The sequence below is a fragment of the Mauremys reevesii genome, linkage group 8, assembly GCF_016161935.1.
Source record: "Mauremys reevesii isolate NIE-2019 linkage group 8, ASM1616193v1, whole genome shotgun sequence".
NCBI classification, from domain to species: domain Eukaryota; kingdom Metazoa; phylum Chordata; order Testudines; family Geoemydidae; genus Mauremys; species Mauremys reevesii.
In genome coordinates, this window is record NC_052630.1 from 92,784,079 (window position 1) to 92,811,222 (window position 27,144).

Below are 27,144 nucleotides of genomic sequence, written 5' to 3' on the forward strand. Positions count from 1 at the left end.
CTTCCTTAACTTTGATTGAATTTTACTATCACAAGTATTTACAGAAAACAATTTTAAAATTTTGCTTTCTGGAGCTTATAAACCTGATTACAAAAGTTACACCCATCTAGTCAACAAAAAGAAGCATTATCATTTGATTTATGTGACTGAACAGAATTAAGCAACACAACTTGCATCACAGATTCCAAATTTCAAACAGGCACCCATAGAGTAAATGGTATTTGCAAGAAGAGACAATCTGTTTTCAGACAACTGGTGAACAGAATGAAGTTACTTTCATTCAATATGTTATTTACTGTTATTTGTTCAGCTCTGCTTCATATCTCCCAAACAGAGTTGCATTTACTCCCCATGCTGTTTCCATGTGTCTAGAATAGGTAGTTGGGGCAGAGGGAGTATACAGAATTATAGTCCTTGCAAACGACTATCATGTGGTCCAGAATCTAAACGCCCCACCCACTCTTTTCAAATAAGTCACCAGCCCTGATGGTTGTAAAGAAAACCTGCCTAATGTTAACTGAACGCAACTTATTCCTGGGGGAATTCTGCACCACTGTGCACAAAGAATTCATGTCCCCCCACAAATCTCTCTGCTTCCCTGCAGAAAATGACAGGGAAGCCAAGGGAAGCCACAAGAGCGGTCACGTTCCAGCATGGTTTCCAGTGCCCAGAGCAGCTAGTGGAGAGGTAAATCTGTGGGGGCGAGGGGACCTGGGGACGTCCATGGGGGGGCAAGGAGGGCATAGCCTCCCCAACATAGAGGCATGGTGTGGAGGGACACATGGGGTCATGTGCCACTGCTCCCCCACCATTTCTAAGAACCCAGAGCTGCCTGGCTGAAGGAGGATTCTGCTCTAGCTCTCTGATTCTGCAGCTGCCCACCAGCTCCCAGGTCCTAGTGCTGATCACACTCCCCTTCTGTGTGCTAGGAGCTATTCTGTTTTCTGTACAATGACTCAGTGCCTGCAGAGGGGCAGGGCAAGGAGGGTGGGGTGAATGGAGGAAAGGATGGGGGAGAAGCAGTGGGGAAGGTGGATGGGATGGGGAACAGAAAGGGATAAAGGAATGGGGGAGGGAAGCAGCAGCACCTGGGGCTCCCCCATTAAGTAGGCCCCTGCACCACCCCAATGAGCCCCCCCACACCCAGATCCCCATTTCACCTTATTATATGATTCCCCTTCTATCTTTTTACATGCTTTGATCAGCAATGAAATGCTTAAGTGTTGTCACTTATCATCAAGCCTCTGAGTTACCACGTCACTCAGATGAACAGAGGCAGTTCTTCCCTCTCAGAGCTATTTTGGGCTCTTTGCAAACTTGGGTGAACATCATAGCATCAATTACTATTCCTGAGGGAATTCGGCACCAAATAAATAAATAAAAATTTGGTGCACAATATTTTAAAATTCTGCAAATTTTATTTGACAATAAAGAAATGTGGAGGCTCCAGCATGGCAGTGGGGAGCACAGGCCACTCCCCTCCCAGGACTTGGTGGTGAGGTTGCACTCAACCCTGACACAGCACAAGGGCTAGGCCTGCTCCAGAAACATCCCAGGGCCCTGCCCCTCTGCACCAGGCGTAAGCAGGGAGGCTCAGCCCAGCAGAGTCCAAGTGTAGAGGGGGTCCAGGTGTGGGGTTCAGAGGGTTCCATGTGGGACAATCTGGGTGTGTGCAGCTCAGTGGAGGATCTGGATGCACAGGGTTTCATTGGGAGGTTCTGGGTGCAGGGGCATTGGGACTCTGTAGGGGGGTCCAGGTGAAGGTGGTTGGGGCTTGGTGGGGGTGTCTGTGGGGAGGATGGGGCTTGGTAGGGGCAATCTGTGTGTGGGGGGGGCTTACTGGGGGTGGTACAGGTGCTGGGGGAGAGGGGCTTGTTGGAGTGGGAGTCCGGGTACAGCTGGTTGGGGCTCAGTAACCTACTGCAAATGCCATTTCATTTTGGTCACATAAGTGGATGCCGTTCACAATCATTTCCCCCCCACCCCTCAATGGCCCTTAAGGCATCATGCCCAAGGAGCCCAGCAGAACCAAGTCTAGAATTTGAATCCCACTAAAAAGAAAGGCAAGTCTAAGGAGCCAATACAGCATGGCATCTCAAGCAGACGGAGCTTACTTTTGAGCAGAGCTTGGAAGACCACCACCATCTTATATCCTCACTTCAAACCCTGCGCCTGAAGGGTCATCAGTAGGCCATAATTGCAGTATACCTATACTGTATACCATATTTAAGTTCTTAGGAGCAGAAACATTTCCTGTTTATGTTTTTTGTGAACTGCTAAGTACATTTATGATCCTTATGTAAAACACCTCCTTATCTATGAAAAATAAGCATCTTTTAATAAAAATTTGCCGGTCTAGGGAAAATTTGCCATACAGGGCGCTCTTATGCTGTGCAGTTGTTCCTTATGAATGAAATCCACTTCTGCCTACTTATTTGCCTTTCAAATTGCATATTAACAAGCATCAAAGCACTCACCCCTACATAGACATGACCTCCTTTGGGTACTCTGATCTACCAATCAGTTATTCATGTAAAATACTGGCTGCTGAGTTTAGAGAGTCTCAGAGCCAGATGAGAATCCTGCAGAGCTCTGTACTCTGGTGCAGAGGATTGGCAAAAGCTTCCAGCTTATTTCTTCCCTACTGCCTAGCTGCTGATAACGCAGGATGTTTTAGCTAGATTAGAAAAACAAAACCCACTAATTGGTTGAACGTCATACTGGCATTAGTTGATTAAACACAATCAAACGGTGCTGAAGTAATTTTTCCTGTGATAAAATCCTGCATGAAAACACAAACAGCTACCCTAAAATCATGTTAAGGTTGACACGTGAGCCCACAAAACTTGACCCCTTTTTGAACTAAGGGTATAGCAGCACCCTCCATACAGTTGTAGTGCATCTAGACATGGGATAGCCTCCCACAGAAGGTGGCGGAGACTCCATCTTTTTGGATGTTGAATTTGTAACTGGAAATAGCAGTAGAAAACTCACTGTATAGGACAGTCCTACATTATTCAGCAGCTAAACTAGAAGTCTTTACCTGCTCTAAATTCCAGGATTTTGTGATATAGTACAGCAAGTCTTTTGAGAGATTCCCAGCTCATTTGGCAGCTTTACATATCTAGCATGGTTCTTTAGAAAGCCAGAGACATTACACTATAAAATATTCAAAAATATTCATTGCTATTGGTCAATCTGTAACTTCTCAGGCCAATCTGAAATAGTACCAAATATGTATTGCAACAGCCAGGTTACTATGCATGTTTGTAATCTAGACAACACCAACCTTTCTACTAAGGTGCAGGAATGATCTGTATAGATGCACGTCTGTAGGATGCATAGCCATGTCAGGGTGCATGTACGGAAAAGTACCAGTATGTAGTCTAACAGAATGCCTTTCCACAACTCCTGCCATGTCCACTGGTTTTTGGAGAGAGCCAGAAATGGGACAGAAAACCTCTCCCCCAGATCCTCTTGCTATATGAAGGTTTTCTAGCTTGCACCTATGTGTACTGTCTGCTAGGATTTCATCTCACCCGTAAGATCCAAGAGCACGTCTCTAAATTGGTATTCAAACACTGCTTGTTCATTTGATGGAAGAAGAGGTGTGCTGTGGGACTGAATAAAGATGGCTGTGAAAGCCTTAATCCTTTGCGGTGCTTTTTGGCTTGGCATCTATGCTTCCTCAACGTGGAAAAATTGGGATGTGTTCCTCTTCCTGCAAATACCAGAGGGAGGTCAGACTTCTCTTCAACACTGTGGGCTATGTGCCTTCCCCGCATGCTTCAAATTTCCTCCTCCTAGTGGTGCAATCAGAGTGGCTGTTCAACCCTCTCACTTATCCATTGCAATCCTAAGTTTTAAAGCTGATTTGGAGGAAAGAATAAGTACTATGTTGTTTCTCATTCTCTGTTGTCCCCCACAGAGCTGAAATTTCTGGGACTTGTTCCCCCGAAGGGATCACCTATTATTAGGGTGACCAGATGTCCCATTTTTAAAGGGACAGTCCCTTTTTTTGGACTTCTTATATAGGCGCCTATTACCCCCCACCCCCTATCCCGTTTTTTCACAACTGCCATCTGGTCACTCTACCTATTATGGCCTTTCAATTTGTCCCCCTTACTTCATCATGGCAGAGCAAGGCAAAGACCAGAGGCCTCTGAAGCCACAGAAAGGGAACTCTGCCATGATTGTTCCCATCATGTTGACTCTTGCTCTGCTGAGGAAAAGGGGCTCAAAGTCTAGACTGCTTATTGACACCTCTGAAAAAGGAGACCGTCAGAGTCTCACTAACAGCTGTGAATCCTGTGTAGGGCTATGTAGACATGTAAAATTGGAGTTATTTGACAAGAACTACATTGGTTTAAAAAATTATTTTTAAATGTAAAAAATCTGGTTTAGCAGCTTATACCAAGTTTCAGCCTAATTAATTAGTTAATGTTTGCACAACACTTTCTAAATGTGTTGTGTATGTGATAAGCAAAACTTAACATTGGCTGATCCACCCAAGGCTGCAAGACAGAAGCAGAAATAATCTAGAACTCTCTGTGTTGGGTCCAAGTCACTTAGAAGAGGAGGGGATGGATACTGTGGCCCCCCTGAAGGAGCATTTCTGGCTAGCTAATGGTGAGAAAGCAGATCCAACCAGGGGCGGCTCTAGCGATTTTGCTGCCCCAAGCAGGGCGGCACGTTGAGGGGGCGCTCTGCCGGTCGCCAGTCCCGCAGCTCCGGTGGACCTCCCACAGGCACGCCTGCGGATGCTCCACCGAAGCCGCGGGACCAGCGGACCCTCCGCAGGCACGCCTGCGGGAGGTCCACCGGAGCTGCCTGCCGCCCTCTCGGCAACCGGCAGAGCGCCCCACCCCCCCACAGCATGCCACCCCAAGCACGCGCTTGGCGTGCTGGGGCCTGGAGCCACCCCTGCATCCGACCATTCTGAGTATTTCCTGCAAGTTTTTTGCTATATTTAACACTTGATGCTACTTGCAAACAGGGGTGGCGCTATGGTTTTTGCTGCCCCAAGCATGGCATCCCTGTGGAAGATCCACTGGGGACGCGGATTTGGCGGCGTTTCTGCAGGTGATCTGCCGGTCCCATGCCTTCGGCGTACCCGCCGCCGAATTGCCACCAAGGCCGTGGGACCGGCAGACCTCCCCCAGGCATGCCGCCGAACGCTGCCTGACTGGCACCCTCACAGCAACTGGCAGGCTGCCCCCCGCGGCTTGCCGCCCCAGGCACGCGCTTTCTGCGTTGGTGCCTGGAGCCGCCCCTGCTTGCAAAGGTGCCATAATGCACACATGGAACACAAAGGCATGAAAGTTGGGAATGAGTTTAATATATATTTCAGTTTGGAAATTATTCTCATACACATTTATCTCCTGATTTCTGAACTCAACTGCAGTGGTGCCATTAACCAATCAGGGTCATATTTTGCTAAGTTCATCCCCGCCCAGCCTTCAAACCGACTGATGCAGCTACCTCTGCTTCTGCTATCTAGTGTATGTTTTTAAATAAAGTCCTTCCAGTCCCCTTTAAAATTCCCCACTTCTTCTAAAAGGCCTACTAGGGGATTTAAAAACATGAAATTCTTCCCATCACTGAACTTCCCAGTGTGTCCTGTACTTTAAGTATCTGCCTCTGTTTAAGATCTTCTGGGGAGAAAGTCACAATTGCCAATCTAGTGACACTATTGCCAAAAACTATGAACAAGGCCCCAAAAAACATAAGATCGCCTTAAAAATCATGAGATTAAAAAAATAATAAGTGTGGGCCTCTTTCTTTGCCTTCTGATTTTTGAACCTTTATGTTACACATGGGTCAGATGTCCCTGCTTTTCCCCACAACCATAAAGACTAGAAACTTTCTTTAAAAAAAAAATTCAAAGAATCCCACGTAATCCTTTGTCTTTGGTAGCTGGGGTGTGAAGAAAAACACCAAATATTATTTGTGTTGGCGATACTGGAGACTGTCTTTATTACTGTACACTAGGCAGAGCAAAACACGTTGCTGACACAAAACAAGTAATAATAATTTCTTGTTAAAATATTTTCCTGCCTGAACAAAGGAAGAAACAAGTATTTGTGTATAGCCTAGCTCCATAACTGGAGCTCCTGGGTGTGAAAATACCAATAAGAAGTATTTTTAAAGTCAAGGTTCCTGAGTTCTGCTCCTTACTCTGTCAATGACTGGCTGTGTACCAATCACTCTAAGTGTGGGTGTTCGCTATTTTTGACACCAATATTGTTTTCTAAATCATTATAGTTCATACTCTGAGCATCCAACTGGGAATCTGTTCCTTTAAAATACATTAGTTAATAAATATTGAATTATTTTTAAATTTTCCCCCGACCCTGGCTCCAAGTCCTTCTTGGATGCAGTTCCGGGAGCATGGCTCAGGTAACACCCGAGACAGAATCAGAGTCTCAGGAAGAAGAATATCTATCACCCTGGCCTCTGCCTCCAAGGAAGCTAGTAGGGGACTCCAGGATGCTAGTGGGGCTAGATAATGGCATGGGAAGGGAAGGAGGGAGAGAGCTCACTGGCTGCTGTAAACATTCATGGACGGACCAGAGAATGTGCTTTCCTGCTAGCTGCTCCTTGTGCAGCCAGCCATCTTTTTTTCCCCACCAGCAGCCATCGCAAATCATATTTACCCTTTCCTTCCTCTGGCTGCAGCAGCCTCTCTCACAACCTCTCTATTTAAAATGTCACAATACACTTTCTCACCCATGCCCACAAAAAAGACTACCTCATGCCTGATCCTAAAGGGCCTTGCCTAACTCCCCCTCCATTACAAAATCCTTCCCATCTTCCTCAAGGCCCTTCATAGCCATTCTCCATATGCCTCCTTAAGCTCATCCCTTCACATACCTCCACCTCTGTGAGGCAAGTTCTGGACTCATCGCATTTCTTCCCCCTCTCCATTCTTTACCTCACCAGCTACGTGCAACAGTCTGTCCAGTTCCCTCACATCATGAATTTCCCCCCTTCAAAACTAATATTCAAAATTCATCTCCTCTATACCATCAACCAGCTTGTATTGCTGGCATGGTGTCACCAGTGCTTCATGCATTTCCTACTCTAGTGGGCCCACTTATCCCCACTAGAGTAGGAAATGCATGACTCACACCTTCTCACTGCAGGACTTCCCTAGATGTGACACCATTGTGCGTCCTGAGATGAACACATGAATTATACACTATAAAATTATATCATATTATTCTCAAAACAACTCCTAGGATAATCGGTCACAACTTCAGGCAGGAAAGAATGGCATTAAACCTTTACATCTGGTTTATCATCAGTTTTAGTAATCTGATGAAGGAGGCTTTCTAGGTTTTTAGGACTAAACCATGGATAACCTGGTGCAGGTATGCTAGAAGGGTGAGAGCGCCCAGGGAGCCTCTTCAGCCCTAGTTGGGTACCCAGGGGACTTGTTAGTGCCAAAAGGCCAAGAAGGACTGTGCCAGGAAAGAGCTGTGACCCCAACAAACCAGACAGAACCAGGATCGTTACATAGGGGAAGTGCAGCCTACTTTAAAAAAAAATTATAATGGTATAATCCTCCTTATTCTCAAGCACAGCTTGAAGAGACATAACTTAGTCCTGTTTATATGTGTCTATATACACATACATTGTGTGTGTCTACAAGCCCTAATCATCAACCAGGACCCCATTGTGCTAGGTGCTGTACAAAAGACAGAACAAATGTGAAAATATTATCATGCATCTTTCACCTCCACACGGGCACATGCTCCTTTAGCATTTACTTTAACATTCCAAAGCCCAAGAAAGCTTCTAACAACTATTTTTTTCTTTTTTACAATTCAAATCTTTCCTCTTTCTCCTCACAAATATGCAGTTTCCATCCAATCTACCCCTGCTCAAGGCCCAGAGTGGTTAAGATTCAGTTTGGGGCAAGAAGCAGCTTTTCTACATGTTGGGACTTACATCCAATATCTCATGGCCCTGTAGGCCTCGGAATAGAAGGTTTATACTAAGAGAAGGGAAGAGCCTCTGTTTCCCAGGAGGAGTCAGCTTTCACTTCTACCCTGTAAGACCCTGATGTAATGGTCCTTAAACTGCAACATTTTTAGGTCTAGATAAGCAACTTCAGCTAATTTTACAGGTTCTTATGGCTCTCCAAGCTGTGCGTTTAGACTCATGGTAGTTAATGTACTTGATTTTACAGATAGAGGGATACAAAAAATAGTCTCGGTGCAAGTTTCAGAAGCTCTCCAAAACATTCCCACAATATTTTTCTATAATACATATGGCATCTACAGAACAGGAAACAGTGTGCTACAAAAGGTTTTACTGACACTAGTTTGAGATGACCTACACAGCTCACTCATGGCTTTGTCATTGTCAGTAATGCAGCCCTTACAAAATCATGCTGCTCAAACCTTTACTATCCCACCCCCCTCACGTAGTCCATATGCTTATATACATATGCGCGCACATATGCTACCACCAAAAGCACAACAAATTGCCATTGTCTTCTAAGGTCCCCAAAAGCTCAATGATTTGATGACTTTACAGCCTTATTAATAATTTACTTTTGGTAGGAGCAAGGAGAGAAAATTTCAGCCTCCAGGCACTGATGAATCCACTCATGATGTCTAACATCATACTAACAATTAGAGGCTCATTATATTTCTACAGTAGGATAGAAAATTGACTGCCCTCTGTTCCCACTGTGTTTCTTCTCATTCTAATTCTGTACTGTACTTAGATACTATGGAGACAGGTGCTTTAGAACTGCCGATAGATTAGAAAAACAGATGTCAATCTGTGTGACACATCATGGTCAAAATGCCAAGACGCAATTACTTTTCGACATGTATGTTGGCACTCCACAGGTATAAAAGCATACTTTAAAACAGTCAGTTATCGTGTTATGTATCTCAAATACCTATGGCTAACACTTCTAGTTCAGCCTTTGGATGCATTTCATAGCTGTACAAAGCTGAAGGAATACTGATGACTAGTTATTAAAAATTAGTATGTTGGATCAAGGGGGAAAATGCACATTACTGATGTGCAAGAAAAATAATTTTGACTCTCTTGAACAGTTAAAGAAATCAGCCTGGACAGCTGTCTCAATTACTGTCATACTATGAAAAATTTAATAACTGATCTCTATATAAAAAAATAGACATCAACATTTTTACTTTTCCTTCCTATAGAGGATTATTAGCACTTTGTATTCCCAATGGCTACTGCTTAAATCAAGCATATATGGAAGTTGGGCTTTGCCTATTCTGGACCAGACATGCTGCATCTCTCTCCCCCTCCCCCACCCCCCAGTAATATAGCATCATTTGTGATGAGTACAGCTGAAAGATGCTATCTAAAAATCAGCTGTTCAATAATTTAGACACATAGCCTCTTCCTGGTATATTGATTCATTACTCATGCAAATACTTAAAAACCTCTTCCCTGTCCAATCATGCCACATTTTTAATTGCAAGTCACTGCAGTGATACTGTGTTCTTCAGTGACAAAGTAATAGAGATATCTACTAGCATAATCCTCTCTAAGTACATTTGTACAGTAATGCCTTTTGTACGCAGTTTTACAACACAAACTCTACTTTCTACAGTAATAAGTTAAGAAAAGTTAGGCATCTGCAGTATCTGAATAAGATCACATCAGGTTTCCTAACACCCTTACCATGTTTTGAAGAATTTAATATTCAAACCTTTCAATACCAAGACAAAAATATATTTAATGACAAATGCTTTAATACTAATACCTGGACACCTGGCTTGTGTCAGAAAAAACGATCATACCTAACATCAAATGAGATTTGAGGCAACACAAAGATTAGATTACACTTCATTGCAATAGCTCTTGTTTGTCTACTACCAAGTTGCATTATTCCCATTCTGTTTCCTTATACAATGAAAATGCTGAATATTCAGTTTAGGTTTCCCTAGCAGCTTTTTATTCTACTCTAAAAATATTTACCTAACACATTCTTACCAGGCAAAGTGAAGAAAATTCAGCCATCTGTCTCCACATTACAACAACAGTTATGAAAAAAAGTAGATTATTCCATGTACCAACAAGAAATTTAGTATTAGGAATTCTGATACTTTAAAGCACTGACCTGCTGTTGTCAATTTTGCATGCTGGTGTCATGCATTCAAGTATATTATAACAGTGATTTACAATGAAACACAAGACAAATAATTTACAGGTACTGAATTCATCTAAGTCTTACATAGTGCATGTACATGCTCTCAGCTCAGAAAAATGGTTTGTGCTACTATACTATTCTCTTGCCTTTATGACTTCATTAGTTCTGAATGATCATTAAAATACTTAAAATGGCTTGCTGGAAACAGCTACAATGCATATATATATATACACACACACACACACACACATATATGAATCCTTACCTGGGAACCCCCCTTGTACCATTGCTGTACCAGCATGTACTTCAAGAGATCTGCATTCCTGACAAACATTCAATGCTGTAAGCAGCTCAAATCCTCATCATACACAGACTCAGTGCTCGTCTTTCTTCCAACGACCTTGGGCCTATTTTTCTGAGAATTTTCTCTCCTTAAGGGCAAACTGTCCGTCTCTTTCTATTATGAGATGCAATCAGTTACGCTAATTTCAAGCTATCCACAAGCTAACAGTTACATCTGTCAGCAGATTAAAGCTGCCTATAAAAGTATGCAGGGAGAAGCAAATCTCTGGTTTCCCACATCTGACCCACTGATGCTCTACGGCTGCTATTTGTTGCACTGGCTTATCCTGCTAGCATTAAAAACGACATCTCTATCCCAAGAAACAAGTCTATTTAAAACATAACCATTTCTGTTTTTTCACAGATAGTTGAAGTTAATATTGTGTTTAATGAGCCACTCTTACTGCAGAGAGAGAAAACAGTTAATGGCATTAATTATATCTGTGCATCCTTTTAGTGCAAATTACAGGGGTTATCAGTGAACTTTTGCTAATCTAAGTGACTTGAACAAATGTATCATCTTATAATTTTCTATTACTAAACTGTGTTCTTGCATCATTTTTATATGCCAGACACAAGACCATCTTACCATTATTAGCATGCAAAAATGTTGAACTTCATCAGTGCTTGTATTTTACCACCACTCTTAAACAAGCAGTATTGGTTTTATTGTAATGTGAATACTGAATTGAAACGTTGGTCATTTATAAATGGTTAAAAGTCTTACAGGTTTATAACTGTAGTTTCTATGTAGTCATGTTAGGAATTTCCTATTCATTCTTTACTCCAAATGATGAATCTTTCTATTGAGTAATTCAGTTATTTTGTATCACCATTAATTCACTAATTTTTAACATAATCAAACCTTTCTTTATAATATATATGCACAACACACACAGAGAAACCATCTGCTCAATGGATCGTACGCATGTACATAGTAAAATTCCAGGCACAAATGTTTCCGGTTACAATTTTCCCAGTAATTCATTGAGAATGTAATTTCAATATTGCAGCACTACACCAGATTAAGAAAGTTCATGCATACGATTCAAAAACATAAGAGAAAAACACAACAAGGGCACTGACATCAGGGTCTATATCCTCATGTGGTACAAAGGCTTGCAAGGACGTTCTAAATTATAAAGCAGTGCCCCTCTGGTCCTTTTATTAGGGGTGAGCTAGAAACCTATGTATTTTAGCTAATTACAAATCTGAAGAAGAATAGAAAGAGAAGATTAGCAGTGTAGAGCTACACATTAAATAAGGATTAACATGCAGCTCAAAAATGAAAGTCAGCTTTATTTATGTAATCCTGGCTATTTTGCATTATCTGTGAAGACACACAAAGCTGAATATACTTGTTAGTACATTTAGCAAAATGAACATTGTAAATATTAGAAATTGTTAATGCCTCAGCCTTTCATAAAGGTTTATATACTTATTTTTGCCTGGTCATATCTTTACACTCTTTGAAACCCTCTTTGCTATTTGCTGTTGATTGTAGTGACATCTATTGGAGAAGCAGTGTTTGACTGCAGAAGCTTCCTCATCTTAGTCTCTGAGTAAACATTTCTATATTTTGCAGCAGCAATGAAAATCATAGGGTCATAGGACTGGAAGGGACCTTGAGAGGTCATCTACTCCAGTCCCCTGCAAAGTGTGTCATCATGTTATTTTCCTTGTTTCACAATGCAGCCTCACCCAAAAGGACGTGACAATAAACTCTAAGCAAACAGATCCCCCAATAGCTTCATTGATTTATCAAAGTCAATTGACTCCTTAACACTTCTGAATAATTGTAAGTGTTTGAAAAAATGTCAGTAATCCGATTATTCTAATATTTTAATGGAATTAACTCATGATATTTATGGCCTTCTTGGTTTCCTTTGTAATTTTATATTTTTGCACATTAAATGTACAGCATGTATTTGCAAAAAGAACAGAAGTACTTGTGGCACCTTAGAGACTAACAAATTTATTTGAGCATAAGCTTTAGTGGGCTACAGCCCACTTCATCAGATGCATAGAATGGAACATATAGTGAGGGGAGATAGATATATCTATCTGTAGATAGATACATATACATATACACACACACACAGAACACGAGAAGGTGGAAGTTGCCATACCAACTCTGAGAGGCTAATTAAGATGAGCTATTATCAGCAGGAGGAAAAAAAAAAGAAACCTTTTGTAGTGATAATCAAGATGGCCCATTTCAGATAGTTGACAAAAAGGTGGGGAAATAGATTCATTTTTAAAGGTGTAGATGTTTGATTTTATGAAAAAAAGGATAAGCCGTCACATCTCACTAGTTTGGGTATTTCTGGGAACATCAGCTTTAGGGAAGCTTTTGGAGGCTCCAAGTGAGATCAGAACTCCATTGTGCTAGCATCTGTAAAAACATATATGAAGAGACAGTCCCTGCCGTTAAGTGCTCATAACTAACCTAAGGCAAGAATCCTGCAAGGAGCACCATGAAGATAGACCCCTACGCCTTCACTCAGCTTCACTGATTTTGAATTGTCTAAATAGATAAGGCAAAGGGAAGGAAGTATTATTATCCCCTCTTACTGATGGGGAACTGAGGTGCTGGGAGACGAAGTGACTTGCCCAAATACATGTAGGAAATCTGCGGCAGAGCCAGGAACTGAACTCGAGTATCGGAGTCCTAATCTAGAGCTTGAATCACCATAAAACCACTCTTTACAAATCATTTTTCTTTTACTTTAAAGACCAATATTAATCAATCAGATCAATTTCATTCTCTAATTAAAAGGGAGAACTTGATGAAAAATGCCTCTTGAAATAACAGGATTCTGAGCTCTTGCCAGAGTTAATGTCTGTCTAGTTTACTCCACTCAGTTTAAATTTTTTTTATTTTTGTATACATTTTAATTTGGTTTTGTTTTTTTAGGATAAATTATGATCCTCCGCTGTGTGCATATAATTCAATTATAAAGTCAAACAAAATTTCATAGCTCCTAATGCCTATGGCAAACCTTGAGAAAAAAACTCTACTTACAAACTATTTTTTTCCCTTTCCACTCCCAACCCCTCACTTTAGTAATAAGCTACAACAAGGTGTGCATTAGTGGTCTATCTGCAAATTCTTAGTGCACATTTCTGGCCTTCAACCACGAAACCAGCACACCAATGCCTACTGATGTACACCCTGACATGATTTATTGCTAGTGCAAATGGCTTCATTTTACAGTATTTAAAAAAAAATCTATTTGAAACCCACTGTTGAGACGGCACGCGGGTTACTAACCTACTCCACCATGGAAAAATCATTCCCAAGAGAAGAATAACGCCCCCCCCCTACACATTTTCTTTAGTATTCTGAAAATAGTCATTAAAACAAACCATTCTGAAGTTTTTATTTCAGGCTGAAGACCATCCTATCTTGCTGTCTTTTATCCTGCATGAACCTGGTTCACTTTCTGAAGCAGACTGTAGATACACTAAATTGGGAATGTTGATCCCAGCTTAAATGTTACAACCAAGAGTGAGGAAAAGGAGTGGGGCTACACATTTGCCATGAAACACTTGGTTGGAACCTTGGCCTCATCAGGCAATGCTGGATCCAGGATCTTTTGTTGAGATTTATATCCGGTAACACCAGCTTCAGGCTGGAATCAGCCTCAGTGAAGGGAGGCTGCATAGGCTGATAGATTAAGGACTGAATAGTTTGGTCTAAAGGGAGAAGATCCATTTACCCTAAAACCATCAGTCTCACTTATGTAGCTCAGGTGGGGTGTCTTATTCACACTCCTAAGAGACACAAATTATACTGACATAAGTGGTAATGTAGACATAACCATAACTGGTTCCCCAGAGAATAACCAATCAAGATCCTCACCTCCAAAATCTTAATGGGACAGACCCAAAACCATCTTGATGGACTGTCTCAGCCTCTGATCAAGGCTTACAACAACAACTGTGCTCGAGAGGTAAAATGGCACTGCTAACAAGAAGGATTAAATTCATAAGAGCCGGTCACAGACCTTCCTCATCAGCGGTCCTGTGGCTTTAGAACTTCTATTCCCAAGAATAAGACTTAGCCACAGTCCTGACCACCTACACAAAAGCAAAATGCATCTCTTTCCTCTGGCTTCCCCACAAATAAACAAACAATCAAACAAAAATACCCATTGCACCACACACAGGAACACACACAAGTACCGGTCCATAGTAAGGGGGAGAGAGGAAAAAGAGGAGAGGAAATCAACACATTGACTAGGTTTTTTAAGTTTCTCAGTTACGCTGGTGCTGAGTGCGATATAGCTAATTCTCTAATCACCTCTTGTTGGTCATCTGAGAGTCACTCCTATTGGGTAATTACTTACTTTTTATCTAAAGCTAGAGCCACCCGAATAGGTCCTGAAACTCTAGGAAGTGTTGCGGGGTGCTCCTGAACAGCCATAGTGTTCCGATTTATAGATGCCTGCACTTCCATGCTGATCAAAGCATAAATCATTGTGAAATATCTGTAGAAATTATAGCGTTTGGGGGATGAAAGGGGCCACCCAAAATAAGAGTCACCTTTCAAGGAGCCCATTGTGACAGACCTGATGGACATTTGCTTGCTCTTTTTGTTCCACCCAAGCCTCTTAATTACCCACTCTATGCATAACTTTCTCTCACTCTCCCAGGCTCTTCATGGAAATCCTTCATTATAATCATGCTTCTGCCCTAAAATCCTTAAAAACTGTAATTCCAATAATAATTCCCCTGCATTTTTTTTTTAAAGAAAGGTATAATGCCTGAACTGTGATGTATAATCTAGACTTAAAGCTCTTTGGGGTGGGGTCTGTGTACTGATGGTTCTCTAACTGATCTGCACAGCTGCTGCTGTCACAATGCTGAAGCATCTTATCTGCCTTCAAGCAGCAACACTCCCCTGCAAATTGTAGGTCAGCTTAGATCTTGTTCACTGCTTTTTGACCAGCTAAACTGAAAATGAATCAAGCACTTTTCCGCACTCTGGCAAAGAGGGAAGCTCTAGGGTTGCAGTTGGAAGGGCAAGAGCTTCCACCTTAAAAAGATCAGTCTACAGTAAAGAGAAGTTTGAGACCAGCTCTCCACATCATATGGAGTACTACTCACGCTGATGGAAATTAATCCATACACAGAACTTGTAACAACAATGTCACTGCTATGTAGCACCATCACACAGACAGATTATAGTCCATAAAAATACAATGCGCTTCTTAGATAAATGTGGTACTACTTACCCTCTGTATGAAAATCCTCCTCCTCCTCAGCATCCTCCTCTGACTGGAGTCTTTTGGGTGCTTTATAAGGAGGTGGCAACTTCATCGGCGGTGGTGCCCCCACTTTTCTCTGATGGATTAAAAACAAAATAAAGAGGTTTCAAACATTTTGCCACGTATCCTACAAATTACTACTTTCTTCTCCACACACTAAAAGGCTACCCATGTACATACATACTCTTCAGTTTAATACATTTTTTTAAAATAATGCATTTTAACTCCTCTTTTTTCCAAGAAATTTTACAAATAAAATATTTTACTCTGAATATGAAAAGAAATGAAAGAAAATATTAATATGAAATGGACTGCACATTTATTTACTGGAACAATACTGGTATTTCATTGTAAACCTACTTAGTGGAGTACAACAAACATGTGACCATTAATGAAGGGGTTAAAAACATAACATTAAATATTATCCCAGCATGGATTTTAAACCCTTTGTTCATCTTCCATCACCATTTCCTGCTGCAGTTTAAAATCAAAAACACTTTTAGCAAGCAAAATCAGAACTGAACCTCTTATAGGTCCTACAAGTAAAATATGACACCATATTTCATCTACATTTTGGTTCCAATTAAAATATAATTTGAATTATAACTTACAGTAAAATTCTATTACCTCACATAAATAAAGACAATTCCTATAATGATGCATATAGCGACGCATATCAGGTATAAAAAGAGGACTCTGGAATCTAATGAAAACAGGAGCTGAAACATCCAAGCAACTGTTTTTATAGGGTCAAAATAATTGGAGCATACTTTAGGTTAGCTACATGATTTCACTAAATTATGTTCAATTACATCCCCTACAATCACACCACTAATAGCAGGATGCACTTTAGCAAGTGAATGGTGAGTGCAGTAGGCCATTAGAGCAACAAAAATGCCTGCAATGAATTTTTTTTTTTTTTAATCGCTGGGAATTACCATTTGGGAATCAAACATCAGAGCTGAAATATTTTCCATTGCATAGAACGAAAACAGGGACCTGCACATGGATTCATAAAATATTTTAAATCTAAATTTATGTTAAAATATTCTAATCATTAATACGCAATGGAATCTGAATACAAAATTGTAGGAGTTAATACAATATCATCTGTCCATTTAAAAATTATTACAGCGGAGTGCTGCACTGAGGCCAGCAAAAGAGTGATAAATCAAATGAATTCCACCAATTTTTAGTAAGGGTGTCTAATGAGAGGATCTTAAGAAAGCAACAGTTTTTTCCCCAAAAGTACACAACAAAAGAAAGCACGTGCACACGCACACACATACACACTCTCTCTCTCTAACTAAAATAAAACCAGAACAAGAAGTCCAGCAAGCGCCACTCATTTTTTGTATTCTAAATTCTTTAATAGGTAGAGATGGAGAACTTGCACCGCATATTTCCAACTGCCTGTGACAAATCAGAACCATTAATCCTTTAGAGTCCACTTATTAGCTTTTTTTTGTTCTTTATAATTCTTTTTTCAGCACTTTCAAGATCAATATTAAAGCCCCTCGGAGCCCCAGGTAAGCAAGGTGCCCTCTGTTTTCCTATTATATTAAACTTACAGAACCTTTAAAAGGATTGTAATGGTTTTTATAGCCAAAGCACATCTTTACTGGCCAGGGCTCTAAAAAGGCTAACATAAGTTTGTTCCATCACTTCCTGATTTTTTGTAATCATCATCCTGTAGAGGCTGATCCAAAGCACATTGGAATTTTTTTTAACTGACTGCAATGGGCTTTAGATCAGGTCCTCAAAAAGAGAGCATTTTGCCAATTCACTGACGTCAACATACTCAATACAAAAATGTAAATAAACTTCAACCTCTTGGCTGTAGATTCCATTATTCACTAGAGTTGTGTGAAAGATTCACAATCGAATTCCTGATATTCAAGAAAATGAAAGTCTATTTTCAAAAGGCAAACAAAAAGCCCCATATCCCTTGGTTTCCTGTAGAAGTGGTAAGATTTCATCCTGGCACAGTTCAGACAAGTTCAGGAATTTGCCCATAGAAAGGAACAGAACATTTGTTGGGAAGAGTCAGCAAAACGAGTATGGGACCTACCTGATTTTCTGTGGGGCTGTAGGATTTAGCTGGCAGTTCCTATATTTAAAGAAAGATTTTAAAAATTATGAACACTTTGTGTAACAAAGTTAAAATAGCTTTAACCTGGTGTATCCTCTGATTTTGTATGCCACAAACCCACCCTATTTCCTCAAATCCTACTCCAAACTCACTTCTTTCTAGCAATGATTCATACTCCTATTTCAACCTAATAAAATTAAGTAAGTTTGCTACTCCTTACATCTTGACCCAAAGTGGGATTTCAGAAAATCTTGACAATGGGCCTCGATAATTTTTTTAAAAAGAGACAACATTAATGGTAGTCACATGGCACAAGCCCGAAACGCTGCAGCAGATAGAATGACAGAAATGTTTCATATTTGAAAGTGTGTCTAATTTAGAATAAGAAAAAGCATCTCCATTTGGCATCCATCGCTATTTTGATTGTTGCAAGTTTAAATAACTGAGATTTTTTTAGAATAGCAGAATTAGACTGTAAATTCTTTTGGGCCAGAGTTGTCCGATATTTCACATTTATATAGCACCTGATCTTAATTGTAAAGCAAATACTACAATTCAGGATTGTGGACTTGGGATTTTGTTGATCAGGTATTTCACCTTGTCCTGACAATGGGACTTCTTATGTGCATGCCTTGATCCAAAGCTCTCTGAATTGAGTGGGAGTCCCTAAATTAAATTGGGTGGGCTTTGGATTAAGGCACACACACTATTCGTACTTTACTTCAGCAACAGCAAAGCTTAACATAATAAAAGAAGTCACTAATTGCATTTTTTCCATTTTATGAACAGTCAGGGATCATGTCTAACTTAACAGTGCAGCTTCTACCAGCAGGTTCCTACAAGGTAATTTAAACACTGACTTCTGATGAAATTCCTCATGAGATTCCCACTTGTTTTGAACAGTGTCCTCAGACCACACTTGGTATTTCATTTGCATCAGGGGCATATTTATAGGTCGCAGAATAAGGAAGTTTCAATTCCAGGCATGGATTTATAGTATCTATCCAATCGATATGGCTCAAAGACAATAAATGAAATTCTGTTAAAACTATTCTTAGAACCAAAACCTTCCTGTGTGCCACCCTCCTCTATGCCTCATTTGCTGACGAGCTCCTCAGCAGGACTTGTGTATTGTATACTTAATCAGTTCTTAACCCAATCTCTCTCACCCTCTCTCTTGTACATTATCTGCTCACACTGGTACAAGGATCACCTCTGTGAAGTCAGACTTTCTGCCCGGGTCTTCAAGCTGATGCTCATCATCCACTGCCATACATGGAAATCTCATTTCCCGCATAATAATGAAAAAGGGGCCTTCTCTGAATTCACCTCTCCATGACAGCTTTCTGCCTGGTTTTCAAAGAATTTTGTAAAACTGAAACTGTCTGCCTCCAGGAATGGGATGGACCAGCTGGCCATCAGTAGCCAGACAGAATCTCACATCCCTCTCTTCACTTCCTACTTGTTCTCAAGAAATTATTCCCAGAGGCTCTTATTTTAGTGCTCTTCTCCATCACTTCACCCTAGATCGTCTCATTGCTTCACCCCTGGATATAATTTTTACACAAATGACATGTACATTTATGCCCTGTCTAACTCTCACTTCCTCCTGATAATCAGTTCCTCGCTTTCACATAACATCCTGCTACTCTAAGCTTCTAAGAGCTAAGTCTTCCCCCAGAGTAAAAAATTCTTTATTTTCTGTGCCTGCAATAACTCTCCTTAATTTTGCTCCTGAGGTCAGAAGCAGTGGTGTCAGCCTTGACCCTGAAATTTTCTTTCATTTCACGTCTCCTTTATCTGTACATTCACCTCCAGAACACTGGCCAAATTAGACTTCGTTTTGAAACTGCCACTACTGAAATCCTTATTTCATGCCTTAATCACTCAGTTAACCACCACTATTCTGTCCTTTATGTAGCCTCTAAACTTCAGGGAACTGAGAATACCTCAGCTAGATCATTCTCATGCTTCAGGCTACGAGATCATCACTCTTAATCTCTGTCACATTCACTGGCTTCCTTCCTCTCTTCTTCCAGTTTAAAAGTTTCTGTCCCGGTTTTCAATTCAGCTCCACCCTATACCCTCTTGCCCCCAGATCTCTTTGGCCACCAGACACTTGCTAAACACCTCCACTGTTGGTTGCCTTTTTATCTCTTTCACACATCTCTCCCTGATGTGTTTCACTTGTGCCGTATATACACCTCTTCTTTTCTCTGCCAAATCCCTATTTCTCTCCTCCTTCACCTCCAGAAAGGCCTATTCGTCCCTCACCCAAGTCACACAAGACTTCTTTCTTTCCCCTTCTGTTTGTTGCGCCCAGGTTCCCAGTCTCTCCCCCAGTATCCCTCTGCCCACAAGATCTCCCAGAAACTTGCCCCAGAATGGCTCCCTTTGCTCTAGCTCCCTTCCAAGATCCCTCTTGTCTCTCTCATTCCCTTATTGCCTCTCAAGGTCCTCCCATCTGCTCTCTTTGCTCTGGCTTTCCCACTCTCCCCAACCAAGTGCTCCTTTGGCCTCTGCCTCTCCCTTGGCTTGGCTACCAGGCACCTCCCACTGAGCCTTTTGTTACTTGATGTAACAGACAAGAATACAAACTTCAAACCCCTTCAAAAGAGTTGAGTTGCTGCCATTTCCTTCGTAGGAGAAAAATAATTGTCTGAACCTTTATAAAGTGACTAAACTGAATGCAGTTTGTGCAACCACTTCCAGAAAACACAATACTCTGGACTTTATTAAGAAAACTACACACCAGCAGGATATGAAAGACAGCACAGTGCACAATTCTACACCTGCTCTGTCTGCAAGGCTTGACCCAAAACCCACTGAAGCAGTGGCAGCGGATATCATAGGCCAGGGAAGGCCCGGATGTGGCCCCACCCACACTTTGACTCCCAGCCTGGAGCTCGGTGATCAGCCAGTGGCCAGGTCCTGAGCCTGGGCCCGGGGCTCAGGCCAGCCCAGGGGTCAGGCCAGCTGGGGCAGCTCGGGCTGGCCCAAGGGTTAGGGCGGCCAGCTGGGGTTGGGACAGCCGGTGTGGTGCATCTGGGGTGGCTCGGCTGACCTGGGGTGGGCCAGCCAGCGTGGAGGGACTCAGAGGGTGGAGTTTCAGGCAGAAGGGGCGGGGCTGGCAGGCTGATACTCAGTGCATACACAAGCACTGATACTCTCATTGACTTCAATGGCCGTTGGATCAGATCTACAGACAAGCTATTAGAATCTGCCCTGAAAGAGGAGGGCAAGGTGGAAATTCACATAACCGTCTATTGGACTCATCAATTTAGGCTTCCAGAGCATCTAACTACATCACATATTTGAACTGACCCACCTTTTCCACGGTGTGTACACAGCACAACTTTTATATTTGTGGTGTACACAGCACAACTTTTATATTTCATTTTCACATAACAAACCCAAGCATTGTAAGCAGTTCTCATAGAGGCTATTTAAAATATTATTATTTAACACATGTAAGCCACTATAGAGTAGAACAAATACCAGTGAGTAACAGAGGAAGTCCCAACTAATTACAAATAATGGCCCATATAAGAACAGCAGTTTTTTCGAGTTGGATATTTTGCCTTCAAACTTAGTTATTTCGTGACACTTTGAAGACTAGACTAGAAGTATCAGTGATTTCCCATAGGAATGCAGGCTAATAATCCACTCATAGCCACATTTTTTTTTTTTTTTTTACTGAGAGCTGCCCCTGCTGAAGCACATTATGTCTGCTTTGTGAATTAACGTTCAAAGCTAAAAAGAAACTCCTCACTTATTCATTGAAGCTGTTCTATATTCTACTCATCACGTTACAAGAAGCACCCATAGAAGGGTTACTTTTAACAGCTTTGAAAAAGGTTAGGCTCACTCATTGACCGTCTACAGTTTTAACATTCAACACACTGGAGTCCTAGAGATTAAAGGCAGCAAAATTGCAAGTGGATGTGCTTTTTAGATTACAAAGACAGATAAAACCAAGAAAGGAGTGCAATAACTGCTTTATTTCAAGAACTGCTCACTGCCACAAAACCTTAGCTTCCTTGCTTTCCTGGAATAACCTGAAAATTCCCAGATTCTGAATCACTCTAAGTAGCCTGCAAAACATTTTCTAAAGCAACAAGGCCTTTGAGTTTCCTTTCAACATTCGAGGATTGAACCAGTTCAAGAACACACAGGTCAATGTACCCAAGCTAGCCATGCTGTATTGGTTTAAATTTGGCCAACACCCACAATAGTGCTATCCCTACACTGTTTCAGTTGCAAAGCCTTCCGGGTATGTATGCCACAATCCCCAGCTTGGCTTCCAGAAGCAATGCATTTGGGGAGATTTTGCAGGCCACTGGTGCATTGCAGGACAGAGATTGGAAACCAGATTAACTGTTTTAGTGTGTCTGCTACCACAGTCACTAAAATTAATCAATTGGTTAATTAACCAATTATTAAGTTTGCAGAAAAGTACTTAATCCTAAGCGATTATTAGACCATTTGTAACCCAACTATAGATCACCTGGGGCATTTCTGTGTGTGGACACAACAAGCATTGTGCTAACTAGGGCAACCAACTATGAAAATTTGGGCCAGTAGTTTTTAACCAGGAAAAAAAATCCAAACATTTGAAAGCCAGGAAATTCAGAATTAAGGCTCTGAAAGCAATCTTAACAAATATATACCAGCATCCACTGTCTCAACATAAAAACATTACTCCCAACAATGCCAAATATGTGCAAAGACCCACATCATTAACCTTTTTTCAAGAAACTACACAGTTACTTTTACTATTATTCCACTTTATAGCTAGTGGCTGGCAGTTGCCATGACAGAAGCTGTAAAATGGGGATACTGATGTTTACTCATCTTCGTAAAGCACTTTGAAATCTACAGATAAGAGAGCTATAAAAGTGCTAAACTTTATTTACATTAAATATTACTCAATGTAGTTAACATACATACCATTTTTGTAGCATTTTACCCCTTTTATTTAAGATAAAAAGCCTGGTATTCATTTATAAACTACATTGTTATATCATCTGATCCAGTAAAGCTTGGATATGATACACAAATGGAATAAATACCTTTTCATTTTTGTTTTCTCTTTCTAGGTCCTGATCTTTCTTGGCTTTATTTATCTTAGACTGTACCACAGAGACCACCTGCAAAACATAAGAAATAGACATGTGCATATGATTGACAGACAGACTGATATAGATGCACAGTCAAGCACCCATAAAATCGGAAAAGCCAGAATTAGGGTTGACTGTATAACCTGGATTCAGGCTTTGTGCTTATGCATTATGAAACAGTCTTTAATTACATGACCACATACTATCTTTTCCACTGAACACCTGCCTCATTCAGTGCACAGTATGGAGCTGCCTTGGGGAAAATAAGCATTGTGTAGAGTAGTGAAGTAGACTGTTGTCTGTAGAACACTTGCTTCAAGTGTTGCAAAAGTTGGAAGGTGTGTAGTGAATGAGGCAAGAGACTACAGGAAGACAAAGAAAGGTCACATAGTTAACACAGCTGAATGCTGCCTTGAAGAATTGGATTCTATCCCTCTCTTTGCTAAAGAGTGCCTACTAAGCAAGTTACTTGAAACCAAACTTTTCACAAGTGGTCACTAACTGTGAATTCCTCATTTTCTGGGTGCCTGATTTGCAGAAGTGCTGAGCATTCACAGCTGCAAGTGAACAACAGGAGTTGTGCTTTGAATATATGAAGTGCTATCTAATGCTAAATACTCTAAAAATCAGGTCCAAGGTCTCAAATGGGCACTCAAAATTAGTACCTTCATCTGTCTATCCCACTCTATGAAATGGGGGTAACACCACCTCCTCATCTCACAGGGGTTTTTTTTGACGATCAATTAATGTTTGCGATGCACTCAGATCTATTGTGAGGAGCATCACAGAAAAGCCAAAGAGGAAATTCAGAGTGCTGTCTTAGGAGCAGGGTTTGAACAGTGGCAGTATGTTAGGCAAGACCACACACTGAACAATGAGGAGAAAAAAAATATGGAACAGCTTCTCATTAAGTGAACATCATCCATCCAGTGCACTAAATGAAGCAGGAGTCCTGTGGAAAAACTAGTATGTGATCATTTAATTGAAGACTGTATCATGATGCATATGCACAAGGGGGCCAAATTAAGATGCACTTTCTAACTTTTGAGAACTTGACTTTGCAATATTAATAATCTTCCCTTAACATAATTTGTGTGTGTGTGTAGTTTCTTAGGGTTTTTTTTTTAAATCAAATTTAAAACACAAATCCCATCACGTGGCATCATATTGACAACAGCATGGGTCATCAGCAGGTTTGAACCATTAGATTCACCACACTGATCTCTACCACTTCAGCTAATGGAGTAACTAACAACAGTAATAAGTTGTCAGTCTGCATGTAGACCAGCTCTAGTGTGGGATGAGACACTCTGCCAGGGAGTTTCCACAGGTATTTGCTGATAGCAGAGGAATGGTGAGACTCACGACTCTGGTTTCATTCCAGGATCTAGAGGGGAGTGTGCTCAGCGTTTTCTGCCCATTACCCCCAAGTTTGCCTCTTTCTGCCCTGTCCAACCCGTCCTTGTTCCAATCCTGTCTTCTCCACCTGTGACTTCTTGTCCCAGTCCCTTTCTCCTCACCCTTGCCAGGTCCAGTCTCCATTCCTCAATCGTCTCATCCCAGCCTCAGTCTCCTTGCCCCGCCAGTTCCTAGTATCCCTTTACAGACTCCCTGTCCCTGTCTCTTCCCTCCCTTAATGTGCCCAGTCCTACCAATCTCCTTGCACAGCCAGTCCCAGTCCTCCATACACAACTTGTTCCTCACTGACTGTCTCTCTCTTTCCCCATTCCCAAGCCTCCAGGCGTCCAGTCTCCACTAGCGCCCAGTCCCAACCTCTCTCTCTCTCTCTAGACTCCTTATTTAATCTCAGAACTTTACCCCTAGCCTCCAGCTCCTTTTTCTAGCCTCATTCTCAGAATGGCTGAGCCATTTCGGCTAAAATCCACCACCACCATGAAAAAAGGAAAAAAAAAAAAATCAGCCTGGCACAGACACCTGGCATGGAACAATTCAGCCTGAGGAGTTAAGTTTAGCAAAAGTTATAAGCAACCGAAAACAGGGTCTTCTAAGGACAAGTATTGGGCAATCTTAAAAATGTGGGAGGAGGCTACCAGCTCGGCTCCCCCGATTCTTAAGGCTGCCCAATACTTCCCCTTAGAAGACCCTGTTTTCGGTTGCTTATAAAACTTTGCCAAACTTTAACCATTTAGGTTGAAATTTGAATCTCTCTCTCTCGCTCTTCTCATTATATATTCTTCAGTATATTGTAAGGACCCTTAATATAAGGGGCTGGTCTTGTATTACTCAGAGTTGATTAATGCCCTTTAAATGGAATGCCTCAAGCAAGAGAGAGTACCATGTTATACTATATATTGTAAAATGTTTGTTGACTAATGTAATTTGGAACACTTGGTCCCTCAATAAGGTGCACAATGGTACATTATTCAAAACAACATGAGAATAGTATTTCACCATGGCAACAGTTAAAAATATGAATGCTATTGAATATCTTTACAGAATGATTGGTATGAAACATGGTGTACCACCCCAACGCAGACAGTAGAAATTACTACTAAAAGCAAAGCAGCACAAATATCAGAGAGTGTTTTGAACACCTGACAGGGAAGGAACTCCCTTATGTATAAACCATACTATCTTAAATTCAAAACAAACACCCCTGAGACCACAGCTATTGGTAGTAGAGATACCAATGTAAGGTGCAGTTGGCACCACTGAAACAAATAGATGTCTAAGCACCATGGTGTGTACCTATACCATATTTGTGGTATTCCCTATACACAGTAAGTTTAACTACTACATATGGTACACATCCAGCTATTTGAAGTGGCAATGTGCTTCCATCTTCTTCACTACTGGTGAGGCAGCGTGGTTAGGCCATGCAAAAGGAAGTAAGGAGTTCTGAGTTCCATTCCCAGCTCTGCTGCTGACTTCGTATGTGACCTGAGATCATTTACTTCCTCTTCAACCTCTGTAATAAATTCTAAGTTTGGGTGCTTCACCTTTGACACCAAGAACCTGATATTCCAGGGTGGTGGGTGGGGTGTTGAGTTTCCACAATTCCCACTGGTCAATGGGGAGCTGCCAGTGCTCAGCAACGATGAAAGTCAGATTCTGGGTGTATAAGCCTCAGCACTCAAAAACAGAGGCACCCAAAGTTACTAAGGGTCCCCGATTATCTTTATGCCTTCTCAGAGGCCATTTTCAGTGGCCTAGAAGGGTAAGGACAAGAGTCTCAGGAAAAGACTCAGTTTTCCTGACGTGCTTCTCAGAAGGGGTCAAACATATAGACAGAAGTTATTGTGTTATCACAGCTATGCCTATTGTATGGTGCCTATGCTTTCTGCCACCACTGCTTGGACATTCTCCTTTCCCACTTTGATTGTTGCAAGTCAACACAGAACATAGAGATTCACTGGGGCAGTGGAGAAGGAGTGGACATTTTGGTGCCAGATTGTGTAAGGTGTGGTTAATGAGTTGTCAGAGAGATTCACTAGGTCAGGGGAGGGCAAACTACGGCCCATGGCCCAAATCCGGCCCCTCAGTGCTTTCAGTCTGGCCCGCGGGATTGCCAGCCCCATGGTGCAGCAGGGTTAAGGCAGGCTCCCTGCCTGCCCTGGCCCTGTGCCACTCCCAGAAGCGGCCAACACCACGTCCCTGCAGCCCCTGGGGGAGGGGAGAGGCAGAGGGCTCTATGCGCTGCCCTCGCCTACGGGCACAGCCTCCTGCAGCTCCCATTGGCCCATTGGCCGGAATGGGGAACCGCAGCCAATGGGAGCTTTGGGGGTGGTACCCACAGGCGAAGGAAGCGCATGGCGGAGCCACTGCCAGATATGCTGTCCACTTCTGGGAGCAGCGCAGGGCCAAGGCAGGCAGGGAGCCTGCCTTAGCCCCGCTGCGTACCGCTGCCACCCCGGAGCTGCTCAAGGTAAGCAGCGCCAGACTGGAGCCCGTACCCCAAACCTCTCCTGCATCCCTCACCCCAACCCCCTGCCCTGAGCCCCCTCCTGCACCCCAACCCCTTGCCCTGAGCCTCTTCCTGCACACCGCACTCCCTCCCGCACCCCAACCCCCTGCCCTGAGCCTCTTCCTGCACACCGCACTCCCTCCCGCACTCCAACCCCCTGCCTCAGCCCTACATTCATGGCCCTGCATACCATTTCCCCACCCAGATGTGGCCCTCGGGCCAAAAAGTTTGCCCATCCCTGCACT

At 42.0% G+C, this 27,144-nt stretch overlaps 1 protein-coding gene across 10 annotated transcripts in view; it reads right to left on the minus strand.

Moving 5' to 3' along the window:
- Window positions 1–27,144, minus strand: part of PATJ (PATJ crumbs cell polarity complex component) — a 207,016-nt gene that overhangs the window by 97,355 nt on the left and 82,517 nt on the right. For all 10 annotated transcript variants that reach the window (XM_039485476.1, XM_039485484.1, XM_039485474.1 and 7 more), the window contains 3 exons: window positions 22,927–23,004; window positions 17,834–17,872; window positions 15,730–15,838 (listed from right to left, as the gene is read on the minus strand). In XM_039485476.1, the coding sequence (XP_039341410.1) occupies window positions 15,730–15,838; window positions 17,834–17,872; window positions 22,927–23,004 (226 nt within the window). The remainder of the gene's footprint in view (window positions 1–15,729; window positions 15,839–17,833; window positions 17,873–22,926; window positions 23,005–27,144) is intronic.